Genomic DNA, 25,311 nt, shown 5'->3' on the forward strand with positions numbered 1-25,311 from the left:
ACAACCACGTGAAGGGTGGAAGAGCCAGAGGCGATCAAACAATGACTTGGCAGCGAACTACGAGAGCCATTGCCAGCAAACTCAGCTGCGCTGGTTATTGCCATCTTCCTGGATGGGGACCCCGAGACGGGCCACATCAATGGCTAGAGATATTGTCAGACATGGCCCAGTCGCGCCCTCAATGGCGCTCGTGCGTCCAAGCTATTGCCTTCAATGCATAGCTCCTTATCCAACCCCCCACTTGACAGCCCACTGACAGTGTTGGATTTATGCACCAGTTTATCAGCTCCCGCCTGCAATGCGAAGCTACCTACTCTTCCCCCCAAATCATCGGTGAACGAAACTGCGGCAGCTACAACTACTGTACGAAGAGTACGCGATTATTACAGCTGACAATGATGATGATGATCTTACCGGTGAAAGGCTCGCAGGGGACAGGTCACAAGTTGGCGACGCGAAATGAAGGCAGCTACTTTTAAACGGATTGTTGTACGGTCTTCACATCTTCCGGGTTGTGATCTACGTGACTTTCCTTGCACGTGGTCAGAAACCTCACGGGATATCACGTTGCCAGTTTCATTGGTGAGCACGCCGTCACCTACTCAGGCTGCCCTGCAAAAGTTTGTCTTTCATTGTGCGCTGGGCTCTTATTAAATGAGGTCCGCGAAATTACTAGGATCAAGCCCGCTGATGACACTTTATTTCGACATCAGGCTCAAATGGGCTTATACAGTCTGTGTCCCAACAAGTCGGTATCTCGTTCTTACTCGTTTTCGTTAGGGGCATAGGGCTGCTTGAAGAGGTGTAGACACTTCAGAATGCTCGCAATAGGCCAGCTCATTTCCCTTAGATAACGCACTTTTTCCCTCTCCTTTTCACTCGGAGGCTTCAAATATAAGTTAAATTAAATAAACCGTGCAGCTGTTGGACCTTTACGGTGCCTAGCTTACGGAAGAGGCACAATGACTGGGATACTGCCAGAATCCCCGCGACTAGACAGGACCAGTAGAGATGCTGGGGTCAGGTTCGAACCACGAACCTTGTCAAGTGGGAGCTTGCGCCTGACCAGTGCCGGAAAACTAAGGACTGATGTTTTTGATGAGGATAATTACTAGAGAATCAAGACTCTGTTAGCCTCACCATCATCATCACCGACAGCATGATTACTAACCTGAGTGAAATCTCAGGAATAACCTCCAGTATACATCTATAGGCCATACAGGCACACAACTCATCACACTACGGTAGGGTCCAATTTCGCGCGACGGTCCCCGAACTAGTAGAGAATACTCACACACGTCGCCAACTGGTCTCAAAATCTCACCCTTGTCGAGCTGAGGCCTTCCGTTCAAGTTGGTCTGTGATTGTAGGCTAATTCAGGTAGACCATTTTTCGTCTACAAGGGCGGACCTTTTCAGCACGTCTCGTTCAAATTACTTGAAGAATATGGTGAATCTTCAGAATGAAGTAGGTCTCACCATTACTTACCGTTGCCACCACCCACAAGCTATATACCCTGTTTATAGTAGCCAATCAGGCTTGCGCATTTGAACGGCGATAAAGCCCCATCCTGCGGCAAAGGCGCATTTGAGGACAACCTCACCCAACTCTACCGTACTCCGTCTACACCGAAGAGCCTAACAGCTGATCCAGTGTGTGCCAATAGTATACTAAAATGACGGCCACTGACATTAGACCAGATTACTTGGAACTTAAGTTCTAGGCATAAGGGCCCATCGCCCGGTATGGTTTATTGGTTTATGTTAGATCCAGACAAGTGACTGAAGTGGAAGTTGTGAGAGGAATTCCTCGAGTATACGGGAACCCCGTTGTTAAGCGTGTGTGAAGACCGAGTTAAATGGTACTCTCTGACCTACTCTTAGGTACTTAGCGATGACCAGCAGTTCCGAGTCAGGAATTACGAGAATCCACTATGTAGCGCTACAAGAGAAAATACACCAGGTTGTCACATTTTCAAGCATTTCAAGCATATCTCACCACAAGGATGTGTTTGGTGATCTCATAGTAAGATGTAAATCATCTCGAAAATCAACATACGCCTCTCACCACGGTAGGGAGGACAAGTGGCTGGGGTCTGACCGTGCACTACGCAAACTCACCACATGTTCACCGCGTAAAAGGACCAATCCAAGCGCCCGCTTCTCTTGTTTTTCCTTCTCTTGTTTTGACCCCTTGACTTTCACATGCCGGAACTCATCACAATCACAGAGAACAAGGTTCATATGACGATCGAAAGCTTTAAACGTGCCTACTAGTTGCCTGCCATCCTGCATTGTGCATCGGATACGGTAATTGATATGTTGACTGATCTTTGCATTCTTGCTAACAGGCTTAAATTAAAAAGTTACCACCAAATTCAACAAACCCACCATCCTGACTGCGAGAATTCAACGGGGGCGCGATGACGGGAGGCAAACGGAATGTTCAAACAATTAGTTCAAGACACGGATTCACGGTTTTACGCATTGAGAGGCCTTTTGGGAGCAAAGGTAATATTTGTTCAGATCTCTGCATTGAAACTTAATGGTGTATTTATCAGTGCTTTAGTAGTTGAGTTGATTCTGGGTAAGTTTCGGCGTAATTTTTCGTTCCCGAAGCCCAGAAAGCTGATTAACTCGTGACGATAGGTTGCACAAAAGTTATGCATTTTCTCTAATCTCTTCGGGCCATAATTGTGCCTGCCGTTTGGCAACTTTCGTTGACTTGACAGGTGTAAGCTAAAAAAGGGCGTGATACAACCATCTTTGCAGTTCGTTAGAAAATCTCAGGATGGCAAAATGCCTCCTACCACTTAAAAAGACAACTTAGTTGGCGTATTCAGCATGAATATGATAGGCTCCGCGGACTACCTAAGAATCCATTCGAATAACATATTGCAGAGTTTGAGGAACCAGTTGAAGGACAATATGTTTTTGTATCAGTTTTTCAAGATGGGGTACGGGTATGCCTGAATAGTGCGGCGTTTTGCACCTTTCTTCGGATTCTATCATAACATTACGTATTTCGTCAATTGCACACATCTTTGGTTGAATAAGAGGAACTACTAAAACGCTCTTTTGTACACTATATCAAGATCGCTAAGGCTTTTCTAAGGATATTTTGGCGATTTTGAGCCACGGCTTCTAGACTGATGCTAAAGATTCGAAATGTGTTGCAACGGTATACTAGACAGGGATATAGATACAGAACATGCAGCCCCACGGACTTAGGGGGCTGCGTTTCACCGTTGCGTTAGCACTCTAAAATGGGTCCTACATCCCCAGTGAACTGGCTCTCATGGTCTCTAAGCTGGTTTTCTCGAGGTAGTTCATTTTTAAAAGGGAATTACAGGCCGAAAGTTCTACAGTTGAAACTCAAAATCTGCATCTCGGTTTCTCCTGTTTGGCGTTGGGGAACCATTTAGTAACTGAGCCCTGGTGTTTTATCCCGCTGGTATGGAAGACTGGCACCGGAGAATTGGTACATCCGAACGAATGTTATCGTTACTTGTTTCAGGTTCGTATAAAAGACGGTGGTCACATTAACTTCCTGATTGACCACAGCTCCTTGACATGCATTATAAGGCGTTCACTGAATGGCAACTGAAGGCATGAGCCCAACTTTAAGGTCATCATACATGCGATAGTTGTTGCCTGAATTTTCAAACTCGATCGGATCCCCATAATTTCTGCGTTGTCCGACAGTGCGGAGTGTGGATATTTTGGGTAGCCCAGTTCAGTCCCAGGTGAAGATGAGATGAATTCGATCAACGATGAAACACTTATTAAGACCACTATGCAATGGCTATGATCCGGTCTCGCTTTGCCCCTCGACGAAAAGAGTGATTCTTCCCTTAAAGCAAGTTTTTATGCACCTTGAACGTTTGGTTACAGCAGTCAGCCAACTGAGGTCAGCTAAAAAAGCCAACCTAATACTTAGCTAAAGACTATTTTGAGACCAAAAAGCAAGGCACTAATACTAGTCCAGTCTTCCTGCCATTTTATCTAGAAAGCCAAACAGGCTGGGTGTGCGTGTGAGCTCTCTAAAATCCCGCAGCTAGAGAGTGTGAACCGTACACAAAGTGGCAACCTTCAGGGAGAAGATCTCTTCATTCTAATTTAATTTCGTGATTGGTGAGATAGTGAGACGAACGCTGGGAAAAAATCCCGGTTTTTAAATAACCTGTGGCGACAAACTTGCCGATATAGAATGTGCAGAAAATGTTGTTCTCGTCCTCGAATACGCGAAGGCCACGTGTTTTAAGATGAACTGACCAAAGTCATCCCGTCCTTCCGTATATGCTTTGCACCCACAAGGTGTAGGGTCCTGCTCATGGACACCCTGTCACTGAACACGTCACTTGCAATCGAGGCAGAGGTACTGGAAGTTGCGGAGCGTTTTATGTTTCTATGTAACCGATGAAAACAACACAGTAATCTCCAAGGCCTGGGTCGCGTTTGCCAATTTGAGGCACCTGTGGCTTCAAAGTAATGTAGTCCTGAATCTCAAACGACGTGTGTAGCGGGTTGCAGTGCAGGCTGTTTTGTTATACGGCTGGAACTTGGCCCGTTTGGGTAGTGGAACTGGTGGCCAAAATTCGTTGTCTTAGATACATAGCACGTGAGAGTTGGTATCGGAAAATTCTCAGTGAGACAGTTAGTAATTGAGCTTTTGCCTGGACAAAGGTACTCTCATTGAAGAATATGTCCAACCGCAGAAGCTGCATTGGTAGCACCATGTATTACGTTTGCCATCATCGTTTGCCGGGGAGAGTGAAGTTTTTCATGCCCCATTCAGTCTGGCGAAAGCAGAAAGGTGGTCAGCGCTCGACCTGAAAGAGGGATATGAAAGAGCTCACGAAAAGTTTGAGTGCTATCGGTGCTGCTTGATTACCAGGATGGGAATTGCGTAGACAGCAGCTCGCCTAGTTGGAGAAGCCGCAACTTATGGATACTTACCGATGTCAGCTTTTATCCAGATTGCCTATATGTGTGCTGCTTGTTACCAGGATGGGAATTGCGTAGACAGCAGCTCGCCTAGTTGGAGACCCCGCAACTTATGGATACTTACCGATGTCAGCTTTTATCCAGATTGCCTATATGTGTGTCTGGAGGTATATGCACCTTGCAATGACTGTAGTGCGCTGGCACTAAGTCCCTACCTCGTCAATCTTTTTCTTTCCCTCACAGTTGGCTTCCAAATAAATCACGGCTGTACTGCCGCAAGGCGTTAACGCTGAACACTGTTATAGTTCTGTCGGTGATGATAATGACGTTCTTTCATAAATCTACCCACGTTTACCGTGTAGTCAGTTGAATCCTTCAGCAAAGCCATCGTCTTTTCCATAATGGCTGATTTCACTTGATAAATTGCACCAAGTTCCACAGTTTTGCATAAAAATCCATTTCCAGATGCGCATACTCGCTACCTATGGGTGCTTCGTACAAATTTGCTGACATTTTGCCTCCAGAAATTTAGTTTGAAAGCTCGGCTTTTATTTTGGGAAGTGAAGGTTTTTTAGCGCATAGAGGAAATGCTTCCGACGTTTACTGAGCCACCAACAGTCACTGCACGACGTGTGCTCTAACCTTATATACATGCATGTAGCAGTCCGTAGCCTAACCATTATGGAAGCGGTTGGGCATTGGTTCACGTCCAACCTATACCACATACATTATCAGAATCTGTTGCCTATTCACCATACAACTTAACAGAGTCAAGCGATCATGTGCATTTCACCTCAAAGCAAACACTTTTATTCCGATAGCGTTCAACAAACACGAGTCCACTTGGACGATTTAGTCGCACATTTACTCTTTTTTTATTATGTCCCGTCCCTAACGTCCACTTTAGCGCTGTTTGTGCCACTGTCACCAACTGATGTGAGTTCTTTTCTGCAAAACTGGTGCTGATAATGACACTCCGGTCACTAAAACTTTATGCAAAAACCAGCTTCGTCCAGACTGACCCAGTTTCCGGAGCCGTTTCCTATACACTGCAACAAGTTATCTGTGTAATGCACCTAGTAATTCAAACCGCACATCTTTGCTTTTTATTCTATTCGCATACTGCTGTTTTCTGCCTGGCACTCCGAAATTCACTTAATTAATGTCTTCCGTTTTACGAAAAGGCTTCATATCCATAGCTACACAAAATTAGTATGTAACCGGTGTTTTGCACCTACTATTCTCTTAGTTTAAGCTGCCCAAGATATGCCTAATCCCAATAATCCATTTTTGAAAGCTCTCAATTATGAAATTACACTTTTCATAACCTTAAGAATTCAAACTGTTATTTCTAGTATCCACACTTATAAGGCGATGAACAAATTTTATGCCCCCCTGTTTAAGCTGCCCAAGATATGCCTAATCCCAATAATCCATTTTTGAAAGCTCTCAATTATGAAATTACACTTTTCATAACCTTAAGAATTCAAACTGTTATTTCTAGTCTCCACACTTATAAGGCGATGAACAAATTTTATGCCCCCCTTGGCATTTACACTGAAACATAGTTGCTTATTTTGCACGCACTATTCTATGTCATATTTCATGCCAACCCGAGCAAGCCTTATCACGTTTTGGACTTGGGTACACCATTTCGGGGAATTTTTAATTAGAAGCTCATCATGCCTTGTATGTGCTACATATTATAAGCCAGCACTCGGACCCCTCAACGCGGCTCCCAGAGTGCCTTTACTGTACCTCAATAACTTCCTGGGCTTTGCTCGCCATTTGGCCGAAACATTCACACCAACATCGTTTAATCCAACTAGTCTCCATTAATTGGTGTCGAACTGCAAAACTGTGCAACGAGTCTAAAAGCCGACCGGGTCCTCCACTTTGTTGATGCTGACCAAAATTGACCGGTGCATCACAGGTTGGCGGCACAAATTAGTAGCCTGCGCTACAAGAACCTTACCGTTATTTTCCCATGCCATGCCCATATTGGGTAAGATTGATTGCGGTATTCAGCCGAGGAGCACCTGTCTTTGTGGCGAGGACCAAATCATGGAAACTCATCCTTAGCCTAAATAACAATTACTTACTTCAAATGGGAAAAATTCTGGCGCTTGGAAATCACATAAGTGCTTTATCACTTGATATAAAAGACAAGGTTTGCAAGGCCGTTCTGCCATCATCCTAAATAGTAGTCCTGAGGCGTGCAATTCCCTTCCGTTTCTAACCGTTTCTCGTCAAATACGTGGTCCCCTACTTTGGTGTAGATTTTTGTCAGATTTCACTGATAACATTTCTCACTTTGCTTTGCTATTTACTATCCTCTTGCATTAGTGTCAGCCGATTGTCGTTCGATGGTCTCCTCCGTATATTTCTATTCTTCTTTCCATTGTTTTCTTATTCAGTAAAGTCGCGGAGCTTTTAGAGATCTAGAGTAAACCTTGGGCACAATTTTTCTAGTCAAAAACCAATTGTCCTGAAATGAAACTAAATTGAATGTTCTCTAGTCACAGACCGCCTTAAGAAAAACCAAATGATCCTCACACAATGACTTTTGCTACAACGAGGCAAAACCAAATACTTACTCCGAAGGGCAAGACGACACTTTTGACGGCAACTATGCTTATCTTGTTGGAAAGAGTCTCACCGAAATCGTGAGCCACATGCCGTGTAACCCCAAAAAACTAGATTCTGTTTTTCACTCGCTTAGTCCCTAACTGGTTTCCCGTCGGTTTGCAGGCAAGTTTTCAGGCAAAAATCAGTCGAATTACAATTGCGAACAAAATGAGGGAGGTACCGCAGGGCCGTCTTATCGTCTCCACTGGCGAGACCAGACTGAGTGACCAGTGCTTCGCTCAGAAGTAGAATGATATTAAGTTTACTTTCCAGCTTGTAGAAGCATACTAATGGAGGAGTGATAAGACCGCTATGGTCAGGGCGTGGTGGGCTACAAAACACCTGGGAAAATCAAGGAGACGTGCTCACCACATGATAAGTAATCAAAAATTGTGCAAAGCGAAAACTAGAATAATTAGGCATGTCACGAGTGGTTTAGTGATGAGACCGGTTGATTTGGTATAAAACCGAAAACCGCTGCTGATCACGGATGACTTGTGATGTCTGAGTGGATGAGCAGGGTCACGGAAACCTCAAATGGATATCAAGAAGTAGAGAAATTCACAATGAAGACGTGGCAAGTTTCGGTACTGAGTAAACTGAGTAAACTCACCGGTGTCGCTGCTGGATGGAAATCAGATGTAAAGGGTAATGAAGGGTAATGCATTGGGCTAACGAGAAGCGTAGACTTATTGGTTGGAAATAGAGGTTAGATAAACTGAAGTTGCAGCGCAGAACTGCGATGGTTAGCTCCGAAAATAGGTTTCGGCTGATTATATGGAGAATGTCTCAGAGGCGACCAATGCCAAATAAACAACTTGTTCATGGTTGCCGGTGAAGGACCAAGTAGGAAGAAAAGACAGCTGAAACCAGGAGGAGAATAGTTCCAGGTGTACCGTCAAATTGGATATGGGAGTGCAGTGCCATTAGTGCACCGGTACTTCGGCTTCTGGGCGGCCCCTTAACGGACGTCAAGAATGCAGTAATCGGACGAAGATGCGCATTATCATGGTAACTAGATTTGGGTCTGACTATAGGACTGACACGGGCGGATTCAAGTCGATGTAGAAACACAGGTGACTTTGATTCGTGGATGAGGCCAGCAAACAGATAACTAATGTTTTCGCGAAAGCTTTCGGGATAACGGGTACAGGCTCTAGTTCAACTAGGAGCTACCGTGTGAACTGAACAAATGTGTAAGTGTGAGGGATACCAATCAGTGCTGTCAGCTACAGGTGACGAGTGGTGCACGGCGAAAAATAGCCAATAAGCATGGTCTGTGAATGCTAAAATTAGAAGAATAATAGAGTTCTTGTATTTTACATGTATATGACCAATCCCGAGGACAGAAGGACGAGCGTGGATGCCGTCTGGCTGAGGAAGTTAACCATGTGAGGTGAAACCCTCAAGTATGATGAAGATGAAAACAAATTTAATCGTTTTCATAAAGGAAACTACTCACAAGGTTGCTGCATAAGGTGTGCAGTACATTCGGCTGGAGGACATCATAAACGAGAGACTCAATTGAGTCTCCCGTGAAAAACAAATTGATTTGCAAATGAGTGTATTTCTCGAAAACAGTCCCATTTGGGTTCAGGTAGATCAGTAGATTGACGGAAACTCGGGGGCTGTGCCTACCCGATGAGTCCCAAGCAGGGCGAAACCGGTCGTGGGCTGTCGAGGAGTTTTCAGCAACCTTGTGAGTAGTTTCCTTCACGAAAATATACTGCGAAATCTCGAATATCGTGCCAACTGAAACATGAGGTGACCTGTGTGAAGCATATTCAATTGTAGAATACAATTAACGAGGGATTTAGCTGAGCCTCCCGTGAAAACCAAAATGATTTACAAATGAGTGTATTTGTCGAGATTTAAGCAGTGTCGTTAGTCGCAAAGTCGCAGTGTTCTCATTCTATTCATGCAAATCTGACGACAACCAAGATATTTTTCGAGCCAATAGCCACAGAGCTTTAGAATCTACTGCGACAGGAGAAAAACCCGTGCACCTAGAAGGTTGGCGGGTGTATGAGCGTACTTTGGTGCCACACAACACGGCGATCCTCTCTGTAGCTGGCTACCATATGAGGCTTTCGTCCGTTGTGCATGATACCAGATCTGCAAGGTGACATGTCAACGAGAAGTTATAACTGAAGTTTACGCATTAACCAAGGACCCTATCTACCACATATTTCATCCGGTCAGGGAAAACCATGTCAGCAAAACAACCCAGTCATTTTAACAATTAAACAGCAAACAGCCGCTGCAACAGACAGGTGGTAGAGGCAAACGAAACGGCGGTCGCAATTTGGGAACGGGAATAAAGTAAAGACGTCCAGGCTATGTCCACCATAGCTGAATGATGACGATGCTTTGGTGCTGATCGTCACTACAGCTTGCGCTTGGCCTACGAGATTCGTCTTATTTCTCACCTCTCGTAGATTCTGAGGAGCGCCATGCCTTTTGGTTGCGCAGCTACCTATAACACAAAATTGTGTTCAAAGTTTTTTGCCAGCTGCGTGCACAAATAATAAGCAATTATTTATCTCCATTGTTCAACGCCATTTATATGTAAAAACCGTGAATTCACCAGTTTCTCAACAAAAGTTCCATGTAAAGGTAAGCGCATAGCTGCTTGGTAACGATACCATCAAACTAATTGTCAGGCTGAAATTCGCACCAAAAACCCTGAATAAGAAAGCATAGAATGGAACCATTCAGCTCAAGCATGTGCCCTAAATTGCCTCAATGTGACGGAAAACGGTCTTTCCCAATACTATAGTTTTGGTAAAAATTGCGCGAACCGGACAATGATTCTTCCAGGGCCGTGAACCGGTTTAGCCGGGGTGACATGCTTATATCGAGGGCGTTGCCAGGGTAGCGGCCTTAAAAGTTTAGGCTGGTGACGGAAGCATCTAAATGTCAGTAGCTTCACGATGAAGCTGAATGTGCATATGAGGGCCCAAGCGAGTGACTGAAGACAGGCAGTGGAACTTGACTACTTCATTTCATGGCAGCGTATCGCGGCTCACGGGCATATGACGCGACTGAGAAGTACTTCAAAATTTTCTGAATTACGTGGAAGCGCTTATCTTGGAACAAATCATGAACGGTGCAATAATCCTAGAAGATGATGCACTTCGTGAGTTTTTTTGCTTTTGCGTTCTATGCCAGTGGCTGGAGAGCATAGTGCAAGGGTTCCCAGCAGTTGCTTATGATGTGCAATGATGGTCTAGGTTCACGGATTCACGGATTGATACTATGAGAAATACTGTGCATAGGATAATGAGGAATTTCCTAATTGTGTGCGTAAGTAGAGACAAGTTTGGCTTAGATAACAGGTGCATGCCCATTCTTGTAAACTGATTATACCGCTAAAGGATTGCTGACCAGCGGCGATGACCTTGGGGCTGAGGCGCTTAATTGTAATTGACCAATGGGCGTTCAGTACTGACGGCATTCCATGTGCTTCTGCAGTCGAGCAGGGCGCCGACTGAGGCTGCGCTTGCGTCACCGCTCATGTGCTAAACCCGTAACTAATTGACACATAATAACAATTTAACACTTCATCACCGCTTCCCACTTACGTCCATAACAATGGGAACTGACGGACCGCCGAATGCGAAGGAAACAAAAGCTAAACTGGATTATCTCAAAGAGCTCCTTACTGACCGCACAATCTTGGCTTCAGATCCGCATGTATACATACACTTGGGAAAGATTTTGGAGCAAGGTACGCGTGCATATTCTCATTGTATTTTCCTAGAAATCCTTCGCATTCGCAGCTCTCTGTTTTCCGCCTATGGAATTTACACAATAACCGATAGCGAGTTACCTGAACCTGAGGGTCCCAAAGTGAATCTTCAAACGAAGGTCTATATGCCCACAGACCCAACTAATTCGGTACGTTTCAGCACCGCTTACTGTGGTGTGGTGAATTGGAGCGTTACAGTGCTTGGCATGCCGCCACCTTCCAGTTTACTTTCAAGCAGGTGGAAGTTGTTGATATTTCGTTAGGAAGGAAAACGATAATAAAGCATTGGCATGTAGGTTGTCATCTGTCCTGTCTTTCAGCGCTATTTCAATCTGAATAGGGTTGGCCAGTACGCGTTCCATAGTGAATTGTAGCTAGCGCGGTCCACAAATTTTCAGACAGGATTGTAAAAAAGGTGGAAGATCCATCTAGCCTCACATAATAGAACTGTTAGCCTGGGGACCTTTCAAGAGGCATGCCTGTAGAAGCAGATATAATTTCGCTGAAGTCAATTTGTTATTCGCATTCACTTGACTGAGCAGCCTGTTAAACGCAAATCTAACGGAGTCAGGTGTTTGATGGACAGTTACCTACGGTCTGTGATTCTTGGCAAGGGGTAGATAGAGAGGAAAATAATGCCTAAAATCGCGTACTGGCAGCTTCGTCATGCAGTAGTGTCAAGAAGATGACCTTACCTGGTATGAAGGTTTGTGTGCCTCCCGGACCCATTGAGCTATACTAGGTGGTGCCTGTGCGACACTCATAGGAGTCCCTCATACCAGGCTCGTCAATGCTCGGAGGTCTGACCACCACGGTCCCTGGTCCCTCATATTCGAGGCTGAAGCATGTATGTCGACTTGTTCTATCAAAATTGTAGTGCATTAGCATTAAATGCTTAACCACTGTGAAGCTGATGGACCCAGAAATTAAAAAAAAACTACTAGAATCGGTTACTCAAACGCCTGCCGGATGGCCCGAAGCCGGATATCGACGACCACCGGAAACAGATAGCCAAATGCTACTCCGTTCGAGGCACAGCGCAGCGAAATATTGGATCTCTCTTAGGACCGTCGCTTTGCTATAGGCCCGCGACAGGTTCTCCCTGACCTCAACTACCGACCCAATTTGGAACTCATTGTCCGTGCAGACCGGGAAACTTTGTGGTTCCAAAAAGACACAGAAATGGAAAGGCCCGTAAGCTGGTGCACCTGATTCGTTCGATTGGTCCTCAGCAGCCTCTTGGTGGCGAAACCATAAGAGACCAGAATCGCTCCGTAATATCTGACAAACCAGAAGGTTTAGACCAGTACAGTACAGTACGGTGCAGTACTTCAAATAACAATTCGGTTGGCCACTTGCTACCCCCAATCCGGAATTCTAACCTTCAACAGGAAGGTGGGCCGTGAATATGAAGCCACCTTCACCCTCATAAGTGTCCGGGTGTATATCTCTACTCCAGCATCATCGTGCTTCTGGTCATGACGGACTCCACATGCTCCATTCGAAAGGATGGTGGGTTTCTCAGTCAGTGCCTGTCTACCCTATTTGGGTCTACCTGCCAGACGTCCTAGAAACTAGAGTGAATGGATGGTAGTGCTCATTTTAAAAAATGGTGCTCGCTCGCACCACAGAAGTGTCATTTTGACCTCCAGTGTCACTGATTCTTCGTCGTCTTACGGTGGCACGCGAAGCACTGACTCGTGAGAATCAAGCAGGACATTTTCACACCGTCGGGTGTCAGAGCAACGCCACGTGTATAGACGAATCGTAATCTTGGTGTCCCTTGACTTCAAGGGTGAGTTCGATTCTGTCGATCGGTTAGTGCTGTTAACTACACCTGCTCATCAGGATATGCCAAAGTTTGTGAACGTCATCCGATCGCTATATTCATATACTTCTGAGCGTGTGAGTGTATGGTGAGCACTCCGGCAACTGCCCTGCAACAAGTGGTGTCCGACAAGGATGCCCATTCTCTCCGTTCTTGTTCAACTTCGTCATTGATGAAATAATGAGGCAAACGCTCGAAGGTCTCCTAAACCCCGGTGTTCAAATTGTTGCTAGTAAGAACCTTGTCGATCTGGAGTACGTAGACGATGTCACCCTCATCTTTCAAGACCAAGGCGAAGAAAATACCATACCGTCATCTTTCGGCACGCACCCAGCACATTCAAGGCGCAAAGTCATGCTTCATAACGCCCAGCTTTTGAACGTACCCCTTATAATTCAATGCGAATCGCTGTAGGTTGTGGAGAATTTCGAATGCCCCAGTAGTTGTATTAGGTCTGACAGAAATGTGTCTGATGAAGTCAGTGTGTTAATCTTAAACGCTGGAACCACGTTTGCTAACTTGCGTCACTTGTGGCTTCAGAAGGGTATATCACTGGATCCTAAGGGTCGCGTGTACCAGGATACAGTAAGGGCTGTTGTACGACTGCGAGACGAGGAGAGATTGTGTGAGGCATCTTCATGTTTTTGACCAACGATGCTTCACAGGTGTTGCCGGTTTTGAATGGCTTCAACGGATCAGTAACGAGGTGATTAGAAAATGGGCGGATACTTCAGTCACGGAAAACATCCAGCACCGTCGAATACGATTGCTCGGCTGCATGATACGTATACCGAAACGCCGTCTGCCGAGACGAGTGTTCTTCTCCGTAAATCATTCAGAATGATGCAAACCACGAGGTGGATAACGTATAACTTGGCAGGTGTGAAAGATATTAGAAAAAGTTCGAGTGTTGCTGATGTTGTGCTCCTTCCGGGATGGGGTATTTGTGACCCCGCCTGCGCTCGGCTGGGGACACTGCAAGAAATAGCGGCTGATTGGTGTCAGTAGCGTTCGTGTTGCCAGTTTCTTTTCAGATTGTCCGATTGAGCGATTGGAGGTCAGACATGTCAGAATGCTTGACACAGGTCAGCACCAGGTTCCCTTTCTCATCCACTCTTTCCCCTTTTTTCACTCAGAGGCGTTAAATAGAACTAGGCAAACCTTATGGTTGTACGGCAGTGGAGCATCGGTCTCAACATTGGTGTTGCCGTCTCTGATGATGATTGTCGTCTACAAAGGAGAGGCATTCTTGGCTGTTTTAGAAGCGAAAGGTTCAGGGGAGACAGTCCATAACGTGGCTTTGCGAAGTGAAAACAGTCACTATGAAGTTTAGTGCATTGGGGCCCATTGGCATTCCTAATTTGGCTCCTCGTGATTATCATCGTAGGCTTTGCAAAACCCACAGGACATTGCACGCAACCGGTCCAAATGGCGATCATGTTACTTTCTAGCCAGACTGCCTAGCCGTTTGTATGTCACAGTTCGCTTGGTTGAATGAGGCTCTCAGGTTGTGTTACATTAACCCCCCTCTCCCCCGAATGGCATCCTGCCTCAGCATAGTGCTGAACTGCGTTTTTCGACAGTTTGGAATGGGGTGCACACTCAATGTTTTCTCCACGTGCCAGGCTGGCTTGGCTGGGAGTGTGAGCCGAGTTGGACTTTGCTTCATTCGGCAGAAAGCGGATTCCCCACTCGGTCAATACGCTGGACATGTGAACTGGGTGTAACCATGCTTTACTCGGTGGAAAATGAATCCTTTGTACGGTCACTTCGTGTGGGTGTGTGATGTACTTGACCAGCACAGGTGGAGCTGGGTACAGTGTTGGCCCACATATTCAATTCGTAAATAATGCATCCCTTGTTCCGGCAACGTGTTTATGGGTTGTTGTACAATGAAGTGGTGCGTAAGTGAGCACTTAATGGTGAATCACAATCGCCAGAGTTATAACTGAAGCTCATTCTGTTAAATTAGTTGAAACAGGCACCAACACTGACCAGTCACCGTCTAACAAGGAAATTATTGTTTTTCCCGAACTGTTACCGGTGAAAGGCTCGCGGGGGACAGGTCATAATTTGGCAACGCGAAATGAATGCATATCTTCCGGGTTGTGATCCACGTGACTTTCCCTGAACGTAGTCAGAAGCCTTACGGGATATCACGTTGGCAGTTCCATTGCTAAGCATGCTACTCAGGCTACCCTGCAAAAGTTTGTCTTTCATTGTGCACTGGGCTCTTGTTAAGTGAGGTCCGCGAAATGATTTGGGTCAATCCCGCTAATGACGCTTTACTTCGAAGTGGTGCTCAAATAGGCTTATACCGTTTGTGTCCCAACATGTGGGCATCTCGTTCTTACTCGTTTTCATTGGAGACATAAGACTGCTTGCAGTAAGTCCCAATCCTTTCTTTTTGTGTCCATTCTCCACTAAGTGTTCCCATAGTTGTATGTAGGTTGTGTGCCGGTGTGTGACCGGTAATTATGATAATAATGCGTCATTCAGTCACTTGTGATCTTCGTCTTTATGCTAATTCGCACGAATGGATGATTCTGACGCATTTTTGTAGTTCGACCATACAATACAGACGATGTTCATGGATTAATTTTGCCCGGTATTCGAGATAATGTTCAGCTCATCATCACCATCGACAGCATGACATCAGTGTTCAACACTGATGATTCACTGCCGTACAACCATGACTTATTTGAAAGCCTTATTGTAAAGAAATGAGTAAAGGTGGACGGGGGAGGGACTTAGTGCTAGCTTCACACAATCATTCCGAGGTGCCTACACCTCCAGACATTCACTCAGGCAATCTGGATAGAAACTGACAACAAGAACGCCACTGACATCGGTTGGCAGCCATATCTTGTAGTGTCTCCAACCAGGCATAGTGAGGATCACGCGGTCCCCATCCTGGAAGGCGAGTTCAGCTGTTTAGTGGAAAATCACTTCGACAGGGTGACCCGAGTAGGAGCTGTCGAAGTTCCCTCCAACATTTATGGACTTCCTATCAAACAATGAAAGTGGCACCGGAGGTTGCTTGTTGCGGTGGAAAACTAGTTTCATTCGACTGACTGTTCGTCTAATCCCACTCTTATCCCCTACATGTATTCAACGTCAATCGCCGTTCACTGGGAGTGGTTTCTTTCATCCTTGGTAGACAGAAGACTCGAGAAATTTTACAAACAAATATCAACACTTGACCATTTGGATGCTTGCCATTGTGTAACTGCTACAGATGCATGTTTGATGAGTCTTTGTAGCGATTGTGCACATTCGCCCTTACGTTGCTTTCCCGTCTTTCTCATGCATGGCATATTATTACTATTATTATTATTATTACTTTACACGACACAGGTGCGGGAATGTGTCTCATCCAGTAACTCGTGTTAGAAATTCCCACTCATTCTTTAACCACAAACCAAATCATTTGGCCACATATTGACTGGCTCCTCGGGTGACGAATTCTCAGATGACACCTTATCCTTTCTGATGTTTAGCTGCACATGGCCAGATGACTTGCTGTTGATTCGCTGGTCGGAAGGGCACAGGTTCGAATCTGTCTGAATTCCGTGAGATGCGCACACCTGATGAGGATGAAACAGTTGTACCGTGTTTCGAAGTCTTCCAACATAATTGAGCTTCATTGAAAGGACGGAATCTCGATTGAAACCTCAAGAAATATAGCTCCCGAATCCCTCGAGCTTTTTTTAAACGTTTCTAAAGGACTTGGTAAAGAATCAGTAGTTTCTAACTTGGCAACATTTCGCTCTTGACATAAAAGCTTCATTAGACCAAGTAAGCGATTCCCCAAATTGACCAGGTTTTAAGGCAGACGGAGGACCAATCAGTTGGACCTCTTCAAAATGGCTCACTAGTTCAGTGTTGAATATCAGGCAGGGGGTTGGGTGATGCGGTTGTCAGAAACTTACGGTTGATGGGATCGGGGAATTCCGAATTATTTTTGGAGTTCGAGTTTCTTAATCGTACACTTCAAGGCGAGATGGCCCAAGTGGTTAGAGCTTGGATTTACTGACAGGAAGGTCCGTGATTCGAACTCGACTTCTCCTGTCTGGGCTTGGGCAACCAGGCATTATCGGAGCCCTCTAGCTTCCTTCGGGTGGCGTGGCAACTGGGCACCGCAAGGATTTTACAGCTGATTTATCATTTTTTACTTCAAGGTGCTTCAGCTGATGATTCACCTTGGGTGTTACCAGCAGACTTCGTTGGCCTGTGTGGGCTTATGAGGGATACGGAAATTTAGTTGTAAAGGGGATGGGTGAGATCAAGTGCACTTCAAATATAAGCTGCTTCTGTCAACAACTCCTTTTTCGGATAACCGCACACCACCACGTGTCAGGGCGACTGACCTAAAGCCGTTCTCCTCACGCTCGCCAGTTCTGCACCTATTCTAATCACACTGGGTTTCTTGGCGATTTCCATCCCCTCGGTCATCAGTCCCTGACGTAGACCGTAGTCCCCGCCTAAAGACTTCAACATTTTCTAAATTTATTTTGTGCTCCATATCCAGTACATCTTCCACCATTGTTGAGTCTTTCAGTAATATTAACTATTCAATATTCATGCGCGTTTCTCGGCAGCCTGTTTATTTTTCTCCTGCGCTTACCGACTATGGTGTGAAGTTCCCTTGGTGCAGTCGTTGCACTTAATTTTGTAGACACAGTCCTTCGTCCTGTTCGCCGGGAGGCAATCCTTCAATTGCACCAATGCAGAGCGCTTAGTGTTCCTGATTTGGAAAGCTACTCTTATGTCAGGCGTGTTCAGAATCCTTCGAATGACTTCGGGTGCCCCTGGTTTATATGGAATAACAACAGCCCTAATCCATTCCCTTTTAGGTTTTACCACCGGCACGAACACCCTTCCTAATTAGCGCTTGATCGAATTAGCTGGATATACATTACCTTGACGTTTGTTCATCATCTCAATTTAAGCTATTATCTGATCAACTTCTGTGCACAGGGCTCTTACACGGCTGCACACTGATGAGGCGATGCTAGCGAATACCGACTTCCGATAGGCAGACGAGTAGTTCATAATCGCCCCAATGTCAGCTGGCCTTTCATACACTGCGATCTCCACTTTCCCCAGTCAATTTATTCTCTTTCACCTTTCGTGTTTTGGCTTGCTCCATTTAATTCCTCATCTCGCCGATCACATGTGTATGCGAAATTGAGTGGGCTTTGACTGGAATTCCTCACGGAGTCTTGTGCGCTACCTGCATTGATTTTTTGTACTTTCGTAAGAAACCTTGCAAAGTTTTTTTTACCACTCCGCCTCAGTTAGTACATTCACTGATCAGAGCTCATAGACGCAGTATAAGTGAAGCATAAGTTTGCCTGATTTGCCACGCTATTTGCTAAAAATTGATCACGAGACACCAACGTGTGGTAGACATATGAACCTCGAGCCGCTGTCTAGCTGTATACAGTAGGCGTTTGCTTCACTGAAGGCCAACTATTGCTTTCCCATACCAGGCGACATGAACTTTTTTTAATTAATGTCCTCGGTGCACACAAAGCTGTGTCCCGCGTAAACTTTCATCAGCCGTTCTTACTCAGGTTACTATGCAGATTCTAATCTCGTCGCTCAACTACACTTTTTTGCATGATAAGTAGGAGCTGAACTGTTGTGGCCCTATCCCCTTGTCCTTTAGACAACCAAGCTTGGATACATAGAAAACCTGACTAGCTCTACCGGTGAGCTGAACTGATGTGTATCAAACGCAATAACCAAATATTTTCATCAAAACCTTCCGTTCTCAGGCTCTCAGTCCTACAAGTCCTCTTTCACTACCACTCATTCATTGAACATGCGTAACCATCGTCTCATTGTCACGCTTAGTATTTCCAAGTCAACAGAACTTTCATCACTTGATTCACCTAATTCTCACATTTCGAATTTGTTTGTAGTTTCTGTCACGCCGTTTAGTGCTACTCCGTTGAACAAAATAGTTCAACATCGTATAGGCATATTGGCTTCTAGTTGAAATCGAGTAGAATGACTCGGCCTAGAGGCCCTGTCCAGCAAGCCGAGTTTGGGGTTACCATAAGTCCAGGCCCACTTCACACGGTTCCCCGAAGGATCCAGAAATCGAATCCCCCGCTCGATACTGTTGGTTGCTCGATTTAGCTTTATAACCTTTAGTTCTCAGCCTTGCGGTAATATGAAAAAATGCAGTTAGAACTGCTTTAGTGTGCGTCGATGATATGGCATTGGCCTCCAGCTAAATGGTCACGTTAAGAACGCTGCTACACAGCTATTCAGATGCCCACACGAACTGTGCGTACCACTAGTTGAGGGCATTTCTGTCTTTTTATCCATCGACCGCATACATCATCTATACTCATAATGACTTCATTGTGGTGACGACCAAAGCGGAAACCCGATGAAAAAGGAGGCATTTGGACAATAGTGTAAGGAGTAGTACATTACAAATAGTGTAAGGAGTTTTCTGCTCCATCCAGTATTTACTGTTCAGCTAAGTTCAGCAAACACGAGCGGACAGACAAACGAATGACAACCCATATAAAGGCTTTGTTCATGAGCGGACAGCAAACGAGTGACAACCCATATAAAGGCTTTGTTCATTGTCATCGCCAACTGGCAGTAGTAAATTCAAGAGCGCACCCATTTTCGAAACTGGCATACATATGCAGTTTAAGTGCAATTTGCGAGGCCCCATCAACCTAAGCTATCGAAAAATCCTCCCCGGTTAGCTAGCCTCAAGATGTATGTTAAACACAAAATTATCTTGGTCTAACCTGCTTTCGGTACTATTTTCTCCGATTCTTTTTTAAAATACGGTGACAGTGCCCAAATCGGCATGACACTCCCCTTAGTTCTAGACGTCCTCGGCCAGATATTTCGCATGTAGTTCAGAGTGGCTGTCTGAATCTGACCGGTACAACAGCGGATATTTCAGGAAAGCTCTATTGGATTAGGTTAATAAATTTAAAGCCCGTAGTCAATGGTTACATGGACGGTTATGTCCGATGACCCTCCTAGTAGTTTGCACCAGAATGCAAGCACTAGCGAAACGTTAGTTGGGAAAGCCAATTTAGTAATTTTCAGTACAGATTTCAGCCTGCCAGTGAAGTCAATCTATAGTGAAAAGCCGAGAAGCAATATGTAGCTGTTTTCACCTTGTTGGGAATTATCAGTGATGTGCATCTCACCAAACTCCTAGTCTCAAACCCTCAACTTTCCGGCCAGTGGTAGAACACCTGATCGTTTATCCACGAGTTTGATTAGCTCTCTGTCAGGCAGAACATAGCGCCACCCATCCTTCAACAACAGAAACCACATCACTTGGTCACGTACTGACTGGCTTCCAGATTGACGACTTAGAAGGAATTTCCATACTTTCAGTTAAACTATCCCTCATCTGAGCTGCTTATCAACTCAGTGATAGGAGAAGATTTAGTCAGGTTCAGTAGAGATTCCATCATGTTAATGACTGGGAGGTCGCGGGTTCAAAACTATGTGTTTCGTGAGGTGCGCACTGCTTGTAATTCCCAACAAGGATGAAACAAATGTACATACTGATAGGATGAAATCCCTATTCAATATTACCCGATCTCCCGTCATAATGAATTCAGCTATTCTTTCGTAAAACGGCGATTGGAGAGGTAGATCAAGTAGTTGAAGAACAACTTAGGCGGATTCCTGCAAGATAGCCTCTGGAGACATTACATACGTCCCTAACCCCCGTCAGAAGAAATAAAGTGCGAGGTATCACTTTTACAGCCGGAAAAAATATCTGGTCCAGATGGTATTTATCCAGTCCTCCAAGAAGCTGTGACACCCCGTTAAACAAAACTTTCTGTTATAGGGTGTGAAGAAAAGCCTTTTTGGAATGGAACATCTCGTTTTCCAAAAAGAATACTTGAGAATTATGGAAAAACCATCATTGCAGCAACACGGTAGCTACAACATCTAAGGTGTTCTCCATTTCTTCTCAAGTCGACCAGACACAGAGACATATTTATGAAAATTAAGCAGGGTTCCACCCTGAAAATGTATGTATGGATCACACCCCTATTATCAGTTTCCAGCAACCATCTTATCATCGTTGACAGCCACAAACAAGCAGCACATACAAGTTCTTAACTGCCTTACAGCCATATGGAAAGCCTTAATAAAGAGTGGAAACTTGGTGTGGGGCTTAGGGTGATGGAGCCCCATATCCATTAGGAAAACGACCAGGAATCAGGTGCCCACACCTTTGGACATCATTAAACTGAACACGTCTGAGTACCAGGTCTAGGTTAGCAGCCACCAGCGGGATTATTCCATCGTCCTTTGCATCGTCCTCCTTTGACATAAGCCCAGCACACAACCACAGACAAACTCTAGCTAGGCATTCCGACTAGAGACTGGCAGATGCACGCCACTTGAATCGTTTGTTTGCCATTTCCTGCAAGTTTTCCAACCATCTGTAAGAGAGTCATTTGGACCCCAGTTAGACAGGAGCGAAGATCCCCCTTCGTTCTACGCTACCATGTTCATGGCCCGTATCCTGCGCACCTTGCGGCAATAATGGCCTGGAGCAGAAAGCAACGCTTTCTTTGGTAGGTGGTGGTTGGACATATTTAATACATATCACAAGCCACCTCAGACTGGTGAGTTCAATCTGCTGCTCCTCCAACGACCGCCATTGGTTATCTTGACTCAAAAGCCGCCTTTGGTTGTATATGTCATCGGGCGCGATGGTTTGGCCTTTGGAGCACTTATCTCCATAAACTCTAAGCCCTCATTGTGCTCTGATTCCTGTGGATGTGTTGATATCTATGGTATGCCCTCGACTGCGTTCACTACATCCAGTGGTGTCAGGTAGGGCTGTCCTCTCTCGATTATGTAGATGGTACAGCTCTTCTTGGATCTGCTCTAATCTAAATGTAGACAATACCAGATAGCCTGGATGCTTCTCCGATGGTTCGGTATGAGCTCCATACTCACAAATTTCAAAACGCTTCCAGGTGAGTGCTTCACGGAAAAGTTCTCAAAGTGACGAGTAGGTGCAGCTGAGTTGGAAAGTCTCAGATTGCAATAACATGGTCAGTTAGGATCACACTACCGACTAGAAGATATATTACTATATTATATATATAATATTATTATATTATTATATATTATTATTATAAAACAGAATAAGATTTCTTCCTACTAGCAGGTCAAATCAGTGATAAGTGGGTTATAAAATGTCAAAACCAAGGCCGGCTCTAGTGTCTGCTTTTTTCCGTTCACTTCATCCGGAGATTTTAATGGCTACTGATATTATTTCCTGTAACCGAGGATTACCGTGTCAGATTCAGCGTAATTATTTGTAGGTTTACTGTTTCTGCACTGTTTGTAGTAGTCCAGTCGCCGGCCTCAACACCTTCCCGAATTTATTCTACTNAGTGATAAGTGGGTTATAAAATGTCAAAACCAAGGCCGGCTCTAGTGTCTGCTTCTTTCAGTTCACTTCATCCGGAGATTTTAATGGCTACTGATATTATTTCCTGTAACCGAGGATTACCGTGTCAGATTCAGCGTAATTATTTGTAGGTTTACTGTTTCTGCACTGTTTGTAGTAGTCCAGTCGCCGGCCTCAACACCTTCCCGAATTTATTCTACTATCCACTTCGGCGTCTCGTGTTCAATAGTGTTTAGTTTACGATACTCCTAACTTAGTGGACCAATCGAATCGTCTTCTCTAAGGGACTGGCTTTTGTGATAGCGTCTCCATCAAGCTACGCATGCGACATCATATCCATAGAGGAACGATTCCAATGTGACTCATCGTCCCCTCTGACTAAAGAAGCTGTAATCAATAAAACGTGTCATATAAGCAACGTGCTCTCGTCATAAGATCAAATGTGTCTTCAAGGGCAGGTGCAAATTAACCCAACCGCATCCAAGCTACAAATGCCGAAACGAGACAACAGAAAACCGGTAACCTAAGGCGGAACTGTGATCACCTGTGGAAGATGGCTAGCGTTGTGGATGTAGTGCGTTTCAGAGGTCACACAAAAGGGTTACATTCGGAGGCTAGCATTAATCAAACAATATTTCAAGGCTGCGTAAACGTCGAGCATTCAGTTTCACTTTGTTACCGAACAAACTGATCAGTGGTGCATCCCTGCTCCCAAGATTCTGACTGATGAACAGCAAGCGTTGGCCCACTGACAGGCACAAATTTCGTGCCATTCAAGTTAAAAATGCAATCGCCTGGCACGCACGGGACCTGGTTCTCTTGAACAAACTCTTTGGAGCTGGAGAGCAGTGTCAGTGTAAGTTTGCTGTCATGTGTTCTTAAATGTAGGATTCAGTTATAAGTTCATTTATGACATGCATGCTGACCGTGATTCATTAACTTCATTCTCCAGTGTTCGTTATTCTGACATGGTGATCTGGGCTATCAAGATGAGCGTTAATCTTTTGGGTTCCGTTTCTGTGTGTCCACCAACTAATTCAAGAAATTGATATTTGTATTAGTTTATCCGTCGAATTCACCTTGGAAACCTTGGAATACACATGTCTCCACTTTAATTATTCATTATTACTCTTTATTGTCCTCTTTTTTACAGTTTAACTTTGTTGGACGCATTCTGGGTCCGGATGGTTCGACTGCCAAGTGTTTGCAACAGTGTTTGGGCGTTAAAATTATGGTTCGAGGGCGAGGATCTATGCGGGATCGTAAAAAAGTAAGAACAATAGATTTCTGAAGTTTCTGTGAAATCGCAGTGTGAACTATTGATTTTTGCGATTCTCCATTAAAGGTTAACTCCGAGGGGCTGGAAATTCACATTAATTTGATCTAGATCTGCAACTGAATCCACTGGTCGTTTGATTACACAAGACGTTAACATCATCTAGGTACCCCAGGGGCGTAGGGTAGAACTTGGAAAATGGATGAACTCTCTTCACGGTGGACTTCTCGGTGACTGTGACATATTCCTAAACCTAAGGCGAGAATGGGTAACCAACCCGCCAGGTTGTTTGGCTTTTCATACAGAATATAGCCATATCAGTTCATTCTACCAATGGCTTGTACCGCGCGATCTTTGTTCCATGTACTCCGGACGACTCACTTTGGTCAAATTGTCAACTTCCGCGGTGCTTCGCCCATTCTGTTGACTGGCAACCCATTGCTGTCATGCACCTGTGTGTCTGACTAATTCCTAACGCAACCGGTGTATACCACCTGTCAGAAGGAACAGAAAATCGTACCCGTTGTTGTTATGGCTGCTGCTCAAAATCGGAACTGCTTACGCACACGTTGCACGTGTTAGCTTGCGCAGAAACCTGTCAACACTGACGGGATACAAATCACGTGTGCAGGTGCGTACTGCGTTCAACGGTGCAAGATTCACGTGGTTTGTCGTTCAGTAGTTTGGGGTGGGCAGAACCTGATAATATTTTACGGTGATGACCGTTGTTGGCTGACTCGGCACAATCATCAAACGACACTTTAAAGCTCTTTGGCTATGTGAACTCAAAATGACACTTTAAAATCACCCTCTTGTGCGCAAAGTATGACGAAACACACATAAAACACTGACATCCCAACTAGAAGCACATGGGCACCCTTTGATCGCACAAATCAACCGGTATCAGATTGATTGAAAAATTTAAAGGAAACTGAAGTATAGGATCTGTGCAACCGGCAAGAAGCTGAGAATCGTACGAAGCCTTCCGTTGCATCAGAAGTTCAGCGAAAACCAGTAGGTTGTCGGTTCAATGTATCATATTTCTCTGCACATCGAAGCCTAATACGCCCCTGCAAGAACTTAGAGTCAGTGATCCTGACCGTCGTGTTGAATTCGTAGGACAGTTTCCTTACAACGGTAATGCTGTCCGGATCTTATTCAGCAACAAAGCTGTTTGTCTGATTAGGGCAGTGTTCACTTCCCATGGGTGGGCTGGATTGATCTCTGGATGACTATCGTTCAAGACTGATGAACTGAGCTGAAATTCAAAGTCATCAGCTTATGGGACCTTTGGTGGTAACGTAGCATTTTTGTGCCGTTTGCTCTATCCTGTTTTTCCGGGAGTGTCATATTGTTGGATGCTTCGGTACTTCCCCGCCATTTCTTGAGGAACTAACTGCCTTGAGCTATATAGTTTAGGCAGGATGGTGCGGCCCCACATCA

General features: G+C 45.0%; 2 protein-coding genes across 2 annotated transcripts in view; one reads left to right on the forward strand and one right to left on the reverse strand.

Moving 5' to 3' along the window:
- Nucleotides 1-2,365, reverse strand: part of T265_07357 (hypothetical protein) — a gene marked incomplete at both ends in the record, with an annotated part of 10,907 nt that extends 8,542 nt beyond the window's left edge. The window contains one exon of the mRNA XM_009172856.1: nt 2,121-2,365. Coding sequence (XP_009171120.1) covers nt 2,121-2,294 — 174 coding nt within the window. The remainder of the gene's footprint in view (nt 1-2,120) is intronic.
- An 8,677-nt stretch (nt 2,366-11,042) lies between these two features.
- The window catches only part of T265_07358 (hypothetical protein), a gene marked incomplete at both ends in the record, with an annotated part of 46,711 nt that continues 32,442 nt past the window's right edge, over nt 11,043-25,311 (forward strand). Inside the window, 2 exons of the mRNA XM_009172857.1 lie at nt 11,043-11,474; nt 23,746-23,862. Coding sequence (XP_009171121.1) covers nt 11,169-11,474; nt 23,746-23,862 — 423 coding nt within the window. The remainder of the gene's footprint in view (nt 11,475-23,745; nt 23,863-25,311) is intronic.

The sequence above is a fragment of the Opisthorchis viverrini genome (assembly GCF_000715545.1).
Source record: "Opisthorchis viverrini unplaced genomic scaffold opera_v5_169, whole genome shotgun sequence".
Taxonomy (NCBI): domain Eukaryota; kingdom Metazoa; phylum Platyhelminthes; class Trematoda; order Opisthorchiida; family Opisthorchiidae; genus Opisthorchis; species Opisthorchis viverrini.